We start from the raw sequence: 17,699 nt of genomic DNA on the forward strand, positions 1-17,699 counted from the left end.
TCTTCTAAGTTTGACAGAATAATTGGGGATACTTTTTTAAATCATAATGCCTGGGGATTTTATGAAATCAGAATATTTTCAACTAGTTTCTTTCTCTATTGACACCATAGCTATATATAGGTCATCAGATAACAAATTATCTTCCGTCTCCTTTGTAGAATCATACTGTAATCTGCCCAGAAGATCTACAGTACCCTGTTAAACATAATGGTGGTGCAGAAACTTAGAACACTGTCCTAGTTGTATTCCCTGTGTTAAATTATTACTCAGTCTTCTTCAAACAGCCAACACAGAGCAAAATCAAGGATTGTCTTATCCTTTAGCTGTGAATATCTAATTTTTATGAGGCACAAATAAAATGTACAATTAATGTCTAATTTGAGAATTAGTTATGTAATACTTACAACAGCTGTAAATCAACAGACAGTATATGTTTCTACAGACTTGCAAGCATTCCTAAAGGATATTGTAATGTAATATAGACACTATGTAAACACAGACATTATATAAATTATTAGTACTCTAAAAGACAGTATATTAGCAATAGTATGCTTTTATACTCCATTTAGGTAGTTACTGTATTAGGAATGGACTGTCAGGTATGAACTGTAGATAGTTCTACAGCTATTTGTGACATTTTACCTAATATTTGCTTATGGTAAAGCTTTGTGAAATATTTTTAGTTCGCCATACTTTGGATGATGTGTTATAATGCACATTTCACAACTAATTAGAAGAGTACCTGCCTCACAAATCAGAGGAGAGTAAGGGTATACCAAAAGACATGGTAAGGTACAGAGACTGTGTTTGTACCAAGCCTCAGGCTGGCAATATCGATATTTTTTCTAATAATAAATAGAATTTTCCCATATTCTTTAGTCCTGAGGTACTATGGCTTTTACATACCTTTGGAAGATGGTCTGGCATGGGTCAGGTACAGCAGGAGTTCCAAACTCACTGACAACAATCCTCTGTGCTGCCAAGTTGCGTTTGTAAGTTTTTGACTTGAGGAACCGACACTGGTATGTCACCTGTCCATCGCTGATGGCATACCTGAAAACCAATTTGTAAGTGACAGTCAAGTCTCCAGTGGTGAGAAATGTCGGTCACCAGTCTCAAATATATATTGATATGAGTGATAAAAATTTGAGTATTTTTTTTTATTTCAAAAGTTTTGAGTTTTACTTGTAGCATGGCCTTTTGTGCCAGTAGTAAATTAGGTAATGCCACAGAGAGTTGTAATTTATGACTTCAATGAATTTCCTAAGCTTCTGAATGGAATAAAGTATTGATTTTGGCTGAGCGTACACTGCATAGTACATCAGTGATAGCTGTTTCAAATGAGCACAACCTAATTATTAGCAGTAAGAATTAGCTAGTAGGTGGTATCAGTAAGTAAAATGTTGGCCACTTTTCTGCCAGTATTATTAAATTGCAGTGATACACTCAATGATAAATTCTCAGGCTGGAACTGACCCAGTATTCATGTCACATCTGCTAGATTCTATTTCCTCATGCAGTTTGCTGGAAAATAGAAAACATTGTGTACCACCCACTCAACGAGTCTGCATTGAAGCTGATAACTGCTGTAGTTGCACTTCTAGCCCAATTCAGATAGAACAAGTGATTATTACATAACATCCAGTGGTGCACCAGTTCCAGTGACATCAGCGATATTTACCAAGAGTCTCATCTGTATATACCATAGCACAAAATTTGTGAAAGACACTTTTTCAGCTCTTTAGCTTCTGTGTGTAAGTAACTGGGATACATTTAGTGCTCTACACTTATTTTGCCTTGCAAGAGCTAGGTTCACATAGATTTCATGAAGAGGGAGTGCTGCCCTTGTGGGATCTTGATAGGGTACTAGTTGACTGGTTTCCATAAACATCTAGAAGCTCTAATAACTGTTGACTGCCTCCATAAGGCCACTGCATATTGTATCACTGGTGGACTGGCAGGATGGGAATTTGTCCTCACAAACATTTCATGTAACTTTAGTTTTTATTGCCAGTGTGGACTCTGTGAAATCCCAGTTTAAAACTAAGCAGTCACCTGATGTTGGGTGATGGCTCACATCTAGGTCTTGAGCTGTTTCACATGGAAAGTTGATGTAATAATGGCTGAAAGGCTTTCCCCAGTATAATGATGAATAATTCTGAGCCCTCACCCTCCGCTGATAATGAGACAGAGCCAATGAGCCTTACCTCTCCTGATTGAGCTACAATCTCTTTCTTGTTGAGATGCAGCAGCCACATAAGGAAAGGATGGCCTCTTTAGGGAAACAGCATCATGGGAGCTGAATAAGTCAAACACTCAGTTTGTATCATGAGATGATTCATCTGCCAATGTGAAAACCGCTGAGAAAATGACTGCAAAGAGCTGGAGATCAACACTCATAGGAAACAATGACATCAATCACCTGGGCTATGTGATCATTTTTTATTTCAATTGGGAGAGTGACAAAAGTAAGAAAGTCAGATTCCAGTGTCAAATGTTCTGAGTTTTTGTACTCTGATAAATGATGCCACGCTTAATCAGAAAAAAGAGCATTTGAAGATCAACCTTGCAACACCATGTCTTGGTGTTATTCCTACTTTTCAATTGTTTACTTTTTCACATGTGTTTTATGTACATTATGTCATTATTTATGTTTATTTATGATGCTGTACTGAATGTGGACCATTTCTGTACATAAAATGTAATCTTGAAAATTCTATATGATTATTGGTCGATGTATACATTCAATAGAACTGCAACAACAAGGTAGGTAAAACTGGAGGGTATTTCCTCTGTGTTGAGCAATGGAAAATGTGGAAAGAAAGTGTGCAGTGATAATGACAACTAAGGACAAAGCTACCATTCAGAAATCACTTGGATTGTATATGAGGCCAAAATCTATACCGTGACACTGCACTGAAAAATTACGCTTAGATGATTATTGTCTCTGATTACAATGCTCCACTGCAGCTGTTATTTAGAAGAAGAGTCAAGCGTGACATTTATAAGTGTTGAGGCTGGAACTACACAGTATTTAATGACATTGATAAAGAGCTTCACATCGCTGCCTCCAAGCAATTGCAATGCTTTCCTTGGGACTGTAAATCACATGGGCCAATATTTGTTGTGTGTATTTGTTGTGTGTTCTTTTAATTTATTTAACTGCAGAACAATATAAAGTGTATGGATATTGTAAAATGTTTGTATAATATTTTTTGTTAAAATAAACATTCGTATTACAGTATTTATGGCTCCTTTCCTAATCATGTCATAAACTGTTACACAGTACAATGTTCATGAATATTGAGTTACTATCTATAGTTTCAGTATTCATTTACAGTGTAATAGCTATTATTTAGTGAATTTTTTTAGCTTTGGTGTGAGGTGTGGTATTCATTTACATCTTTTATTTCTTGGACAGTCTACTGTACAATTTTATTCCATGGTATAATGCAATATTTTGAATCTTTTGGCTTGTTTCTTCTGTTTAGATGCAAATGGTGCTTGGATTTGGTTCCATCGTCACGTATTGTGCTGTTTGTGGTGTACAGATTCACGTGGAATTGTCAGAATTTCTAGCTTTTTGAGTAATTCCTTTCAGTGTGGCCTGTTACTACTATTTGTTACTATTCATATATTCATACAGCTCTTTTCTGTATCTTGAAAATTGTTTGTTGTTCCCAGCACTTATTCCCCAAAACATTATCCCATCAGTGAAGATTCTATGCATATATCCAAAGTAGGTTACTTTGAGGCATGAAATATTGCACACTGGTGCGAGGATTCACAGAGCGTAACATGCTGAGGATAACCTTTTTGCCAAAATTCTCACATGTTCTGTCCTTTTCAGTTGACAATCTACATTCATCCCCAAGAATTTGGTATCAGTTACACAATATAGTACATCATTGTTATTTTCAGTTTAGGATCATTGTGTTTTTTAATTAGTTGGAAGTTAGTACAATTTGTCTTTCAGATTTAAATTTACTCTATTGCTTAATGACTAGTTGATGACAGTATGATGTAATTGGATAGATAAAAAATCTACTCACTAAGCAATGGCAGGAGAACACACATACAAAACTCTTTCAGAGCCAGTGGTTCCTTCTTCCTGCAGGGTTGAACGGAAAGGAAGAGGGGTGACAAAAGGACTGGAAAGTTTAGGAAAAGGGTCAGAGTTCAGAAAAGTCGTGCAGAAGCCTGGGTCAGGGGAGACTTAATGGACGGGATGAGAAGGAAAGACTCCAGTTCTTTTCCTTCAACCCTCTTTGTTCCCTTCAACCCTTCTCCTGGAAGAAGGAGGCACTGACTCCGAAAACTTGCATGTGTAAAACCTTTTTATATGCATGTTTTCCTGCCGCTGCTTGGTGAGTAGAATTTTTATCAGACCAATTACATTAATGAATAGTTGGGAACATCTCTGAGAGCTTCATTGGACTTTTGTGATAGCTTTGTTGATTTTTTGCTGTAATAGCTACTGTGCTGTCATCAGCAAATAGTATTTCTCTCCATACTAGACACTCTTTGGGAAATTGTTTGTACATGTAAGTGGATTGGGCCCAATACACTTCCCTGAGAAATGACGATAATATATTTTTGATCTGGTGTTTTACTACTAGTCTTTTAGAAATGTGTGAGATTTCAACTCTTTGCATCCAGTTTTCTGACTATGACTTGAACCAGTTCTTTGAAATACCCCTGATTCACAATAGTTGCAATTTGTGCAATAAAATTCTGTGGTCAACTGTTCAAATGCCTTTGATAGATCCAAAAAAAATGACTGTTGCATTCTCGCCCTTGTCCAGTGCTTCGAGTACTACTTTAGTAAACTGTACTATCTGACTGTGTACCTCTTGTGGGCCTGAAATTGAATTGTTCATCATAGAGAAGGTTGTGTTTATTCAGGTATTCCGTTAGTGGATAAGTCTATTTCTTCATTGCGATTTATATTGTTCTGGAAATGCAATATAATAAATAAATTGTTCTGTGGTTTTCTACATTTTCTGCATCACCCTTATTTTCAGTATTGGTAGGCCTATTACTTTTGCTTGTTTCACATATCCAGGAAAGCAGCCAGGTCTGAAGATCCATTATTATTGTTAATGGAGTATTTATGTTGGTTGCACATTTCTTAAGGACCCTGACTGGGATCTCAATCCTGTGAATTTTTTATTATTTATTGATGTATTGCCTATTCACCTCTTTCTCTGTTGTTGGAGAGATCACCACTCAGTGTGGTGGCTGTTCGTGGTCGTGTAGAACATGTGTGTCTGGAAATTTCTCTTGCAATTTCTTGGCACTGCCACTTCTTTGTCAACAGCGTTTAATTTATGCATGCATGCATGCATGCATGCAGACTGTTACTACAACAACTCATGGTGCCTATACGGAAGGTTTCTGGCCCAAATCCTAAAATTTACCTCGATTTCACAATTTCTGTAACGAGAAAACCGTCTTGTTTTCCGAACAAAAACTGTCTGAATTTTGTGTTATCTTGAAAAACTACTGACCAGTACCTTGACGATACCGTTTGGTGAAAACAAGCATTGTTCTGACAGTATTATTCAATATCAATTAATTTTTTAGTAATATTTGATTGCTTGCAAAGTGTGGTAGTCGTGTGTTTTACAAAAACTTTGGGCTCCAGCTACCAGAGTCGTTTTGGTGAGAAGTACATTCGGAAAAGACCATCCTTATATGGTCCTAATTAGCCTGAAAAGCTTAGAAGGTGTTGCAATTTGCGAACAACACAAAGGTTCGTTAAAACAAAACAAAACAAAAAATATTTGCAGGCCATATAGTGTATGCGAGCGAAGCAATGGGTGCTAAGCTAGTGTGGTTATACAAAGAAAGTAGGGCTGCAGATTTGACATACTTGGTTAGTACGTTACATGGCGCTTCCCTCACAACAATATGGAATATTTTCATAAATAAATAAATAAAAAGTGAGGGAGTTAACTGGTGTCTCTCAGTAAATACATACCGGTAATCAAAATCAAAGTTGGTTCAATAGGTTTCTCAAAAAGTATCTAACGCATACATTTAATAATTGAAATTTTGAGTTTAATTGTTGCAGTTTCTTTTTCTCATTAAGAAGTATGTACGAATGGGACCGGGGACCATAATTTTACCATAGTTACAGATTTGTATTACCTGGCAGAAACAACTTATAACAATCCCCGTTGTTTTGTTTTGGATAAGAGTAATTAAACTTCGGTCCGATTGCCTAAATTAATCATTTGTAACACGATCACGCTCAAACTTTTGTAAAATATCAGCTCACGCGACTCTTAAAATACAGAGTGTAAATAAGAAGGTGTGTTATAATTTCTCCGTCATGCACAATCTACTACAGTCAGTTGCGGTATTGATGCGGAGCAACAGTAACTGAACTGATTGGTGGGTACACTACCTACACGCGCAAACAATGTTGACACTCGGCGCGGTGGATGACGGGAGCGACAGTAAAAAAGCATTTCCCATTTACAGTCGCTCCCATCAGCCACCGCGCCGTGTCAAATTTGTTAGCGCGAAAAACACATTGCACTCGTAATTTGAGTTTATGTACAGCTCTGTGAGGTACAAATATATTCTTGAGCAACGCTTGCGTTTTTCCTACAGGTACATGTGTTGTTCGTTGCTACAAACATTAAAAGATTGAATTATTGTGTCATAAATCGACGTTGAACACAAACCTATAAAGATGAAGTAAAAAAAAAAAAAAAAAAAAAAAAAAGACATACCGGTAACCCTTGAAAAATTAAGTAAAGTGCGGTACCTGTATACAAAATTAAATTTATATTTCTGTTACCAGATTATTCAGGATTTTAATACTTGTTTGTATAAGGAAAGAAAGATAATACGTAAAAAAACTCCGGACACTATGAATAAAATGAAATGCAGATGCCAATCGACCAAGTGACGGAATTACTACACAAAAATTATGTAGGTGATCACACTAATAGACTGTTCACAGTGCCACAGACAACGGTCGTCAGACGCCGTCGCCAGAGGTCACCCGATAACATTGGCCGACGACTTGTTCGCAATGCGTTCGATCTACTTTGTCTGTTTTGACTGGGTCAAGAAGGTCGCGTTAGGTTGGAATCTATTCTATGTATGATTTAGGATGAGGTATGTACCACACTGCCTCTGTGCTTGGAGACGAGTGCTATAATGCGGCTTTTGCTGTTAAAAAGATGCCAGATGCATGCGGATGAGCTATATTCGTCTCGAAAAGAACGTGGCAAGTACTGCACACTCTGTCCTCAGTTATTGGAATTACCGGTAAAGTTTTACACATGAATGAGATGAAGAGAGAAACGTTATGCTACATACTTGAGATGATTCGTAGCGACCTTGAAAACCAAGATTACACAAATTGTTTTGCTGAATTTATTTGAAGTTGTGCACACAAGGGTCAGTTAACCTTCTGTTTCTGTCATTCAGCGAACTTGTGAAAGACAAACATGAGGAGGAGAGGGTATCATCTGGAGTGCCCCAGGGAAGTGTGGTAGGCCCGCTGTTCTTTTCTATCAACATAAATGATCTTTTGGGTAGGGTGGATAGCAATGTACGGCTGTTTGCTGATGATGCTGTGGTGTACGGGAAGGTGTCGTCGTTGAGTGACTGTAGGAGGATACAAGATGACTTGGACAGGATTTGTGATTGGTGTTAAGAATGGCAGCTAACTATTAATATAGATAAATGTAAATTAATGCAGATGAATAGGACAAAGAATCCCGTAATGTTTGAATACTCCATTAGTAGTGTAGCGCTTGACACAGTCACGTCGATTAAATATTTGGGCGTAACATTGCAGAGCGATATGAAGTGGGACAAGCATGTAATGGCAGTTGTGGGGAAGGCGGATAGTCGTCTTCGGTTCATTGGTAGAGTTTTGGGAACATGTGGTTCATCTGTAAAGGAGACCGCTTATAAAACACTAATACGACCTATTCTTGAGTACTGTTCGAGCGTTTGGGATCCCTATCAGGTCGAATTGAGGGAGGACATAAAAGCAATTCAGAGGCGGGCTGCTAGATTTGTTTCTGGTAGGTTTGATCATCACGCGAGTGTTACGGAAATGCTTCAGGAACTCGGGTGGGAGTCTCTGGAGGAAAGGAGGCGTTCTTTTCGTGAATGGCTACTGAGGAAATTTAGAGAAGCAGCATTTGAGGCTGACTGCAGTACAATTTTACTGCCGCCAACTTACATTTCACGGACAGACCACAAAGATAAGAGAGATTAGGGCTCGTACAGAGGCATATAGGCAGTCATTTTTCCCTCGTTCTGTTTGGGAGTGGAACAGGGAGAGAAGATGCTAGTTGTGGTACGAGATACCCTCCGCCACGCACCGTATGGTGGACTGCGGAGTATGTATGTAGATGTAGATGTAGACTGTGACCGCAGCCTAAGAATGATATACACGCTGAGCGTCCTCTCGGAAATGTTCACCTTTCTAGAGAATGAAAAAAATAACCCTCAGTTCCCATGTTGTTATGTGGGAGCATCTTCCTGAACTTTAGTGTTTGGCGCAACGAAACAGTTGCACGGTAAAAATGCTCAAGAAAGGCTTACACCTTCAAAATTCAGATAATCGTTAGAAAATGTCAGGCATTAATTTAAAGCTTTTTATTGTTTATATTTCTTTTCCTTTGCTCAAGGGATGTTCATTTGTACTGTGTGGATGTTAACTGTACTTGTTCGTAGTTGTAGGTTGGCGTCATTGGAACTGTTGCCAGCCTTTTCATGGGTGGCGCTAATTGAATAATTGTTGTAAGACAGCCATCATTAATTACAGCATCGTTACAGTATCATTAATTAATTTCACGATCACTACTACAAACAAGCACCACGTTTGAGAATGAGAATCTTTATAATGCGCTTTCACGATCAGCTGGTCTGTAGGGCGTGAAAGAGTTGTCGGCTGCATCTCTTATGTCGCAGTATCAATTTTTCCATAGTCAAAAATGAGTTGTAAGTGAGCAGTGACGCATGAAAGTGGTTTACTTAGTTTTTTGTGCGTTGTGAAGTATGAAAGCATAGTGGGTAGAGTGGAAAAATGACCATCATTCGTGTTTTTTGGACCTTATAAACGAATGAAAGCCCCAAATGAAAGCGAGAGAATTGAAAAATATACCACGTACGATCGAATACCACAAGTAAACGGCGAGTCAAACTCAAATATCTCCATTACAGATCCCAGCAGTTGTACTGACGGAGAAAATGCCGGAAAATTACGTCGAAAAAGGGAGAAATTGACAATTCCCTAGAGTATACGATTTTATTGGATCCATGTCAAACTGACAAAAATTATAATTCCAAAAATGATGTGGATGACATAAAGAAAACATTTCGATTTATCTTGCTGTCGTTATAAACATAGTTGGTTTATTCTAAAGTTTTGTAAGTTTTGTATGCTTCTTCAGCCACATACAACGCACGGCAGACACCAGGGCGCATTAACAAGCCGACCATTCACCAGTTTCAAAAAGTCACACGCATTTGAAAAATGCATATGAATTCCGAATGTCCGAAATATGTAGTTGAAAAGTGAAGTAATTTTGTTAATATTATGACAAACAAAACCAAGAGTGTAGAAGAAATCGCCAATGACAATCTTGCGAAATTAGTATAAAGTAATCGCACTAAGTTAAAATTAGCTGTTTCTCTAGTGTTGTTTTGCGCATTGCATGACTTCACTTTAAGAGGAAAAACGGATTCAAATACTGTTTTTGATGAGATAGTGCAGTTTGTAGTACAGTCTAAGTCGAAGAAACGTTGTGGAAACATTTTTGAAGTGCCCTTAATAATGCCTCCTATAGTTCTCAGAGAACCAAAATGACTTACAGTATAAAGCATACTGTAGTTTTATGTTTTATCCTACAGGTTGTGCGTGAGCGGGAACACGATATCAGTTTCCACATTAATCGATTTGAAAATCGACGTTGCAGCATGTGGTAGTGGTTCAAAAGAGCAAAAATTGGGAAATGCCTATTGTAACCTATTTAATGTAAGGAAAACAATTGAGAGAATAAGGGTTCAGATAGATTATGTAATGGTAAGACAGATTTAGGAACCAGATTTCAAATTGCAAGACATTTCCAGGGGCAGATGTGGACTCTGACCACAATCTATTGGTTATGAACTGTAGATTAAAACCGAAGAAACTGAAAAAAGGTGGGAATTTAAGGAGATGTGACCTGGATAAACTCAAAGAACCAGATGTTGTACAGAGTTTCAGGGAGAGCATAAGGGAACAATTCACAGGAATGGGGGAAAGAAATACAGTAGAAGAAGAACGGGTAGCTTTGAAGAATGAAATAGCGAAGGAAGCAGAGGATCAAGTAGGTAAAAAGACGAGGGCTAGTAGAAATCCTTGGGTAACGGAAGAGATACTGAATTTAATTGATGAAAGGAGAAAATACAAAAATGCAGCATGTGAAGCAGGCAAAAAGGAATACAAACGCCTCAAAAATGAGATCGACAGGAAGCGCAAAATGGCTAAGCAGGGATGGCTAGAGGACAAATGTAAGGATGTAGAGGCTTATCTCATGAGGGGTAAGATAGATACTGCCTACAGGAAAATTAAAGGGACCTTTGGAGAAAAGAGAACCACTTGCATGACTATCAAGAGCTCAGATGGAAACCCAGTTCCAAGCAAAGCAGGGAAGCAGAAAGGTGGAAGGAGTATATAGAGGGTGTATACAAGGGCGATGTTCTTGAGGACAATATTATGGAAAGGGAAGAGGAGGTAGATGAAGATGAAATGGGAGATTGATACTGCGTGAAGAGTTTGAGAGAGCACTGAAAGACCTAAGTCGAAACAAGGCCCGAGAGTAGACAACATTCCGTTAGAACTACTGACAGCCTTGGGAGAGCCAGTCCTGACAAAACTCTACCATCTGGTGAGCAAGATGTATGAGACAGGCGAAATTCCCTCATACTTCAAGAAGAATATAATAATTCCAATCCCAAAGAAAGAAGGTGTTGACAGATGTGAAAATTACCGAACTATCAGTTTAATAAGCCACGGCTGCAAAATACTAACGCGTATTCTTTACAGACAAATGGAAAAACTGGTAGAAGCCGACCTCGGGGAAGATCAGTTTGGATTCCGTAGAAATGTTTGAACACGTGAGGCAATACTGACCCTACGACTTATCTTAGAAGAAAGATTAAGGAAAGGCAAACCTACGTTTCTAGCATTTGTAGGCTTAGAGAAAGCTTTTGACAATGTTGACTGGAATACTCTCTTTCAAATGCTGAAGGTGGCAGGGGTAAAATACAGAGAGCGAAGGGCTATTTACAATTTGTACAGAAACCAGATGGCAGTTGTAAGAGTCGATGGGCATGAAATGGAAGCAGTGGTTGGGAAAGGAGTGAGACAGGGTTGTAGCCTCTCCCCGATGTTATTCAATGTGTATATTGAGCAAGCAGTAAAGGAAACGAAAGAAAAATTCGGAGTAGGTATTAAAATCCATGGAGAAGAAATTAAAACTTTGAGGTACGCCGATGACATTGTAATTCTGTCTGAGACAACAAAGGACTTGGAAGAGCAGTTGAACGGAATGGACAGTGTCTTGAAAGGAGGGTATAAGATGAACAACAACAAATGCAAAATAAGGATAATGGAATGTAGTCGAATTAAGTCGGGTGATGCTGCGGGAATTAGATTAGGAAATGAGACACTTAAAATAGTAAAGGAGTTTTGCTATTTGAGGAGCAAAATAACAGATCATGGTCAAAGTAGAGAGGATATAAAATGTAGACTGACAATGGCAAGGAAAGCATTTCTGAAGAAGAGAAATTTGTTAACATCGAGTATAGATTTAAGTGTCAGGAAGTAGTTTCTGAAAGTATTTGTATGGAGTGTAGCCATGTATGGAAGTGAAACATGGACGATAAATAGTTTAGACAAGAAGAGAATAGAAGCTTTCGAAATGTGGTGCTACAGAAGAATGCTGAAGATTAGATGGGTAGATCACATAACTAATGAGGAGGTATTGAATAGAATTGGGGAGAAGAAGAATTTGTGGCACAACTTGACTAGAAGAAGGGATCGGTTGGTAGGACATGTTCTGAGGCATCAAGGGATCACCAGTTTAGTACTGGAGGGCAGGGTGGAGGGTAAAAATCGTAGAGGGAGACCAAGAGATGAATACACTAAGCAGATTCAGAAGGATGTAGGTTGCAGCAGGTACTGGGAGATGAAGAGGCTTGCAGAGGATAGAGTAGCATAGGGAGCTACATCAAACCAGTCTCAGGACTGAAGACCACAACAACAAGGAATAACATGGAACCAACAGTTATATGTCCCTCTGGTTAAAATAATTACGCTGTATAAACAAGAAATTGATTGTACTAATCTGATAGTGCTGTACAGTGAGCCTCCATAGTGCAGATGTGGAATTTCAATGAAGCGGTCTACATCTACATCGATACTCTGCAAATCACATTTAAGTGCCTGGCAGAGGGTTCATCGAACCACCTTCACAATTCTCTGTTATTCCAAACCTATATAGCGAGCGGAGAGAATGAACACCTGTATCTTTCCGTGCGAGCTCTGATTTCCCTTTTATTTTATATTGGTGATCGTTCCTCCCTATGTAAGTCGGTGTCACCAAAATATTTTCGTATTCGGAGGAGAAAGTTGGTGATTGGAATTTCGTGAGAAGATTCCGTCGCAACGAAAAACGCCTGTCTTTTAATGATTTCCATTCCAAATCCTGTATCATTTCTGTGACACTCTGTCCCATATTTCGCGGTAATACAAAACGTGCTGTTGAACTTTTTCGATGTATTCCGTCAGTCCTATTTGGTACGGATCACACACCGCGCAGCAGTATTCTAAAAGAAGACGGACAAGGGTAGTGTAGGCAGTCTCCTCAGCTGGACTGTTACATTTTCTGTGTGCTGCCAATAACACGCAGTCAAAGTGGAATAGAGTAATATACACATCTGAGTAAAGCCACTTCATCATTTCCACATTCAAGCAGTCCTATATTAATCGCCACACTAATTACATTATAGAACAACGCTGATGGTATATCAATGTCACAACCTGCTTTTAGCAATCATACAATGATATAGGCTTGTACTTCGGAGCAGAAAGTTGATTATGTAGCACAGAATGAAGTCTGGTGATGAAATGACGATCGTGTTGTGGTATTTCACATTGCAGTCTTGCAAAATCAACAGCGCTTCTCATTTTGTAGTTATGTTGCCTAAAAAAGTACATATCAAGGCGTTGGCGATATTTTTGCTGTCCTCCATGTGTTTTTGACCTATTATGTCGATATTCTGTATCTTCACTTTACTAAAAGTCTTCATGGTACCAAATGTCCTCTCTTAGACCTTGAATAGGTAATCATTCAAATACTCCTCGGGGTTAAGACGCGCAGTTTTGCGTGCGATTATCTCATGCCATTCTTTCCGGGGTTCACCATTTGTATTCATGCGATTTTCAACTTTCGGGGTCGCGCACTTGGCTTGTTACGAGGGGTAGTCAATAAGTAATTCAACACATTTCTTTTCTCGGCCAATTTCGATTGAAAAAATGCGGAATTTGTTGTGGTACATCTTGGAATGTTCTTGCTTCGGACCCTACAGTTTCGTGAAGTTCCGACAGGTGACAGCGCTATCGATAGCCTTCAAAATGGGATCTGTGACTAGGTGCGTTCCAAACACATAGCTACCATTTTCTTTTGGCGGAACATCAGAGCATCGCAGATATTCATAGGCGCTTGCAGAATGTATACGGAGACCTGACAGTGGACAAAAGCGGAGTGAGTCTTTGGGCGAGGCGTGTGCCATCATCGCGACAACGTCGCGCAAACCTGACCACTCTCCCATATGCTGGCCAGCCGGACACAGATGTGACTCCTGCAATGTTAAAAATTTGGACGCTCTCATTCGAGGTGATCGACGGACCACAGTCAAAAACCACGCTGAGCAACTGGACGTCTGTGTTGATAGTGCTGACACACTCGTCCACGAGGTGGGGCACTCGAAGATGTGTGCTCGCTGGCTTCCTCGCCACATAAGGGTAAACCATAAAGAGCTGTGAAGAACCATCTGTGCAGGTTTGCTTGTGCGTTACCAAGCTGACCGTGACAACTTTTTTGTCGAATATAGTAACAGGCGATGAAACATGAATTCATCACTTCGAACCCGAAACAAGACAGCAATCAATGGAGTGGCGCCACACCAAATCTCCTCAGAAGAAAAAGTTCAAAGCTGCACCCTCAGCCGGTGAAGTCATGGCTTCCGTCTTCTGGTTCTCTGAAGGGGCTGTTCTGTTTGATGCCCTCCCTCGTAGTGGAACGATCCACTCGGACGTGTATTGTGCTACCCTCAGGAAACTGTACAGGGTGAAAAGTATTTAAACCGACAAACTCTGGGAGGTTGTAGGGGACATAAAACAAATAGTTTTCCCTAATGTCATTTTTTCCTATGAGGAGTATTTAAACCGGTAGATGAAGATTTCTCTGGCGGCAAATTAATTAAACCAGCAAGCACTTTCCCATTTTCTTATGACCAAGAGAGAACACATTAACACAACCCAATTTCAATTACAGTAGATTTTCAAAAATTCCTCCTTTGACACGTAAACAAAGGCTACACCGTCGGATCATGTTCTGTCTGACACGGGCAAAAACTCCAGGAGTATCCTGAATTGTTCCTGCTGCTGCTACTATCCGGGCTATCACATCCTCTTGTGATGCAACAGGAGTTGCGTAAACAAGGTTGCGCATCTCTCCCCACACAAAAAAATTCGTGAGGGGACATATCTGAGGATCGAGCAGGCCATGGTACAGGACCATCTCTGCCAATCCACGTTTCTGGGAACCGTCGGTCCAGGAATCGACGCACACGACAACTGAAATGTGCCGGCGCCTCATGTTGGAACCACAAGCGTTGTCGTATAGGGAGCGGGACGTCTTTCAGCAATCCTGGCAATGCTCTGGCGAGAAAATTTTATTAGTGCCTGCCATTTAATAGCCTAGGTAGCAGATACGGCCCAATTAAACAGTCCCCAACAACACCGACCCACACATTAACGAAGAACCGCACTTGATAAGCGCTAGTAACTGTGGCATGTGGGTTATCGTCGTTCCGAACATGCGAATTGTGCATGTTGAACACTCCATCACGCCCGAACGTTGCTTCATCGGTAAACAACACAGAGAATGGAAATGTAGGATGCATTTAACACTCTTCCAGGTACCTCTGCGAAAACTGTGCTCTGGGTGGATAATCAACTGGTTCCAGGTTGTGGACACGCTGTAAGTGAAATCGACGTAACAACTGCTCTCTAAGGACTGTTCTTACATTCGTCTGATTCGTCCCCATGTTACGTGCAATCGCACGAGTGCTGATTGAAGGATCCCGCTCCACATGCTGCAAGACAGCTTCCTCAAATTGCAGCGTTCTTACGGTGCGACGGCGCCCCTGTCCAGGTAATCTGCTAAATGACCCGGTCTCACGGAGACGTTGGTACACAGCAGCAAAGGTCGTATGATGCGGGATACGGCGATTAGGATATTATTGTCGATAAACCCACTGTGCAGCTCCGTCCGTTGTGGTGCGCTACGCAGTACGCACCAACCATATTAGTGTACTGACTCAGGTGTATCGTTCCATCAGTAAACAGAGATAATGCACTACTACATTGGTGGACAGCAGTTGCCTACAACTGAATACGCCCTCTAACAACTGAAGAACGTAATACGGCCTCCACCGGTTTAAATAATCCTCATAGGAAAAAATGACATTAGGGAAAAATATTTGCTTTAATGCCCCTACAACCTCCCAGCGTTTGTCGGTTTAAATACTTCTCACCCTGTATAAACGACTTCAGTGTGTTCGTCGTCAGAAGAATGTAGAGGAACTTCTCCTTCTCCATGACAATGGAAGGCCTCACACAACGCTGCGTATCCGAGAGCATCTCAGAAAACTTAATTGGACGGTTTTTCTTCATCTACCCAACAGCTCAGATATCGAACCTTCCAACTTCCATCTGTCTGGCCCAGTGAAGAATGCGTTCCGCGGGCAGCAGTACTCGGATGACGGGGGGGTTACTGATGCAGCAAAATGTTTGCTCCGACGTCAAGCAGTAGAGTGGTACCATGCGGGCATACAGGCCTACCAGTAAGGCAGCGAAAGGCCATCGCGTTGAATGGAGATTATGTAGAAAAATTCGATTTTGTAGCCAAAAGAGTGGGGAATAGTAACGGGTATTGGAATCCCGAATAAAACTAACCTGCTCTCAGAAAAAAAAAATGTGTTGCGTTAGCAATGGATAGTTGATAGAGTGTGTAGTGTTGAAAGTGCCGTGTGTACCTGAATGCATGCCTCTTCCTGCTTGTGAGGCAGGGAGGTACATTCATGCTCATAAATTAAGGGTAATGCTGATACATGGTGAAACAACGCTCTCGTGGGCGGTTTGCGGGTTTAAATCACCTCGGGGATTACCATACGGTGCATTTGACCTGCGGTCGTCGTACGGTGGCGCTGGAAGCAGTCCACATAGGCGGAGGTGTGTGGGTGCATGTCAGAGTACGGCGCTGCGAGTAAGTGTGCAGACGTTTTCAGTCGCGCTAATGGAGACTGTGTTGAAAATGGCTAAAAGAACACACAGTGATGACGTTATGAGGGGTGGAATACTATGGTGACTTTATCGGCTGAGGGTGCAGCTTTGAACTTTTTCTTCTGAGGAGATTTGATGTGGCGCCACTCTATGGACTGCTGTCTTGTTTCCGGTTCGAAGTGATGAATTTATGTTTCTGGAGGCTGGTCAAACACAGCAGGTCGTAGCATGGGCCCTCCGTGTGCCACAAAGTGTGATCTCAAGATCATGGCAACTATTCCAGCAGACAGGAAACGTGTCCAGGCGCTACAGTACGGGATGTCCACATTGTAGAACACCACAAGAAGACCGATATCTCACCATCGGTGCCCGCAGACGAATACGGAGTACTGCAGGTAGCCTTGCTCGGGACCTTACCGCAGCCACTGGAACAGTTGTCTCCAGACACAAAGTCTACAGACGACTGAACAGACATGGTCTATTTGCCCGGAGACCTGCAAGGTGGATTCCACTGAATCCTGGTCACAGGAGAGCCCGTAAAGCCTGGTGTCAAGAACACAGTACATTGTCTTTGGAACAGTGGTCCCAGGTTATGTTCATGGACGAGTGATTCTCGCCGGGTTTTCATCTCGTGTGAACCAGGAACCAGATACCAACCCCTTAATGGGCTTGAAAGGGACCTGTATGGAAGTCATAGTTTTATGGTGTGGGTTGAGATGATTAGTGCACGCACACCCCTGCATGTCTTTGACAGAGGAACTGTAACAGGTCAGGTGTATCGGGACGTCATTTTGCTCCAGTATGTCCGCCTTTTCAGGGGTACAGTGGTCCCACCTTCCTCCTGATGGATGATAACGCCCCACCGAGCTGCCATCGTGGAGGAGTACCTTGAAACAGAAGATATCAGGCGAATGGAGTGACCTGCCTGTTCTCTAGATCTAAACCCCATCGAGCACGTCTGGGACGCTCTCGGTCGACTTATTGCTGCACGTCTTCAAACTCCTAGGACACTTTAGGAGCTCCGACAGGCACTGGTGCAAGAATGGGAGGCTATACCCCAGCAGCCGCTCCACCACCTGATCCAGAGTATGCCAACCCGTTGTGC

At 41.0% G+C, this 17,699-nt stretch overlaps 1 protein-coding gene across 2 annotated transcripts in view; it reads right to left on the reverse strand.

Annotated features, from left to right (window-relative positions):
- LOC126194744 (carotenoid isomerooxygenase) overlaps window positions 1–17,699 on the reverse strand; it is a 340,536-nt gene that overhangs the window by 68,501 nt on the left and 254,336 nt on the right. For both annotated transcript variants that reach the window (XM_049933010.1, XM_049933011.1), the window contains exon 4: window positions 907–1,053. In XM_049933010.1, coding sequence (XP_049788967.1) covers window positions 907–1,053 — 147 coding nt within the window. The remainder of the gene's footprint in view (window positions 1–906; window positions 1,054–17,699) is intronic.

Source organism: Schistocerca nitens, chromosome 7 (genome assembly GCF_023898315.1).
Source record: "Schistocerca nitens isolate TAMUIC-IGC-003100 chromosome 7, iqSchNite1.1, whole genome shotgun sequence".
Classification (NCBI taxonomy): Eukaryota; Metazoa; Arthropoda; class Insecta; order Orthoptera; family Acrididae; genus Schistocerca; species Schistocerca nitens.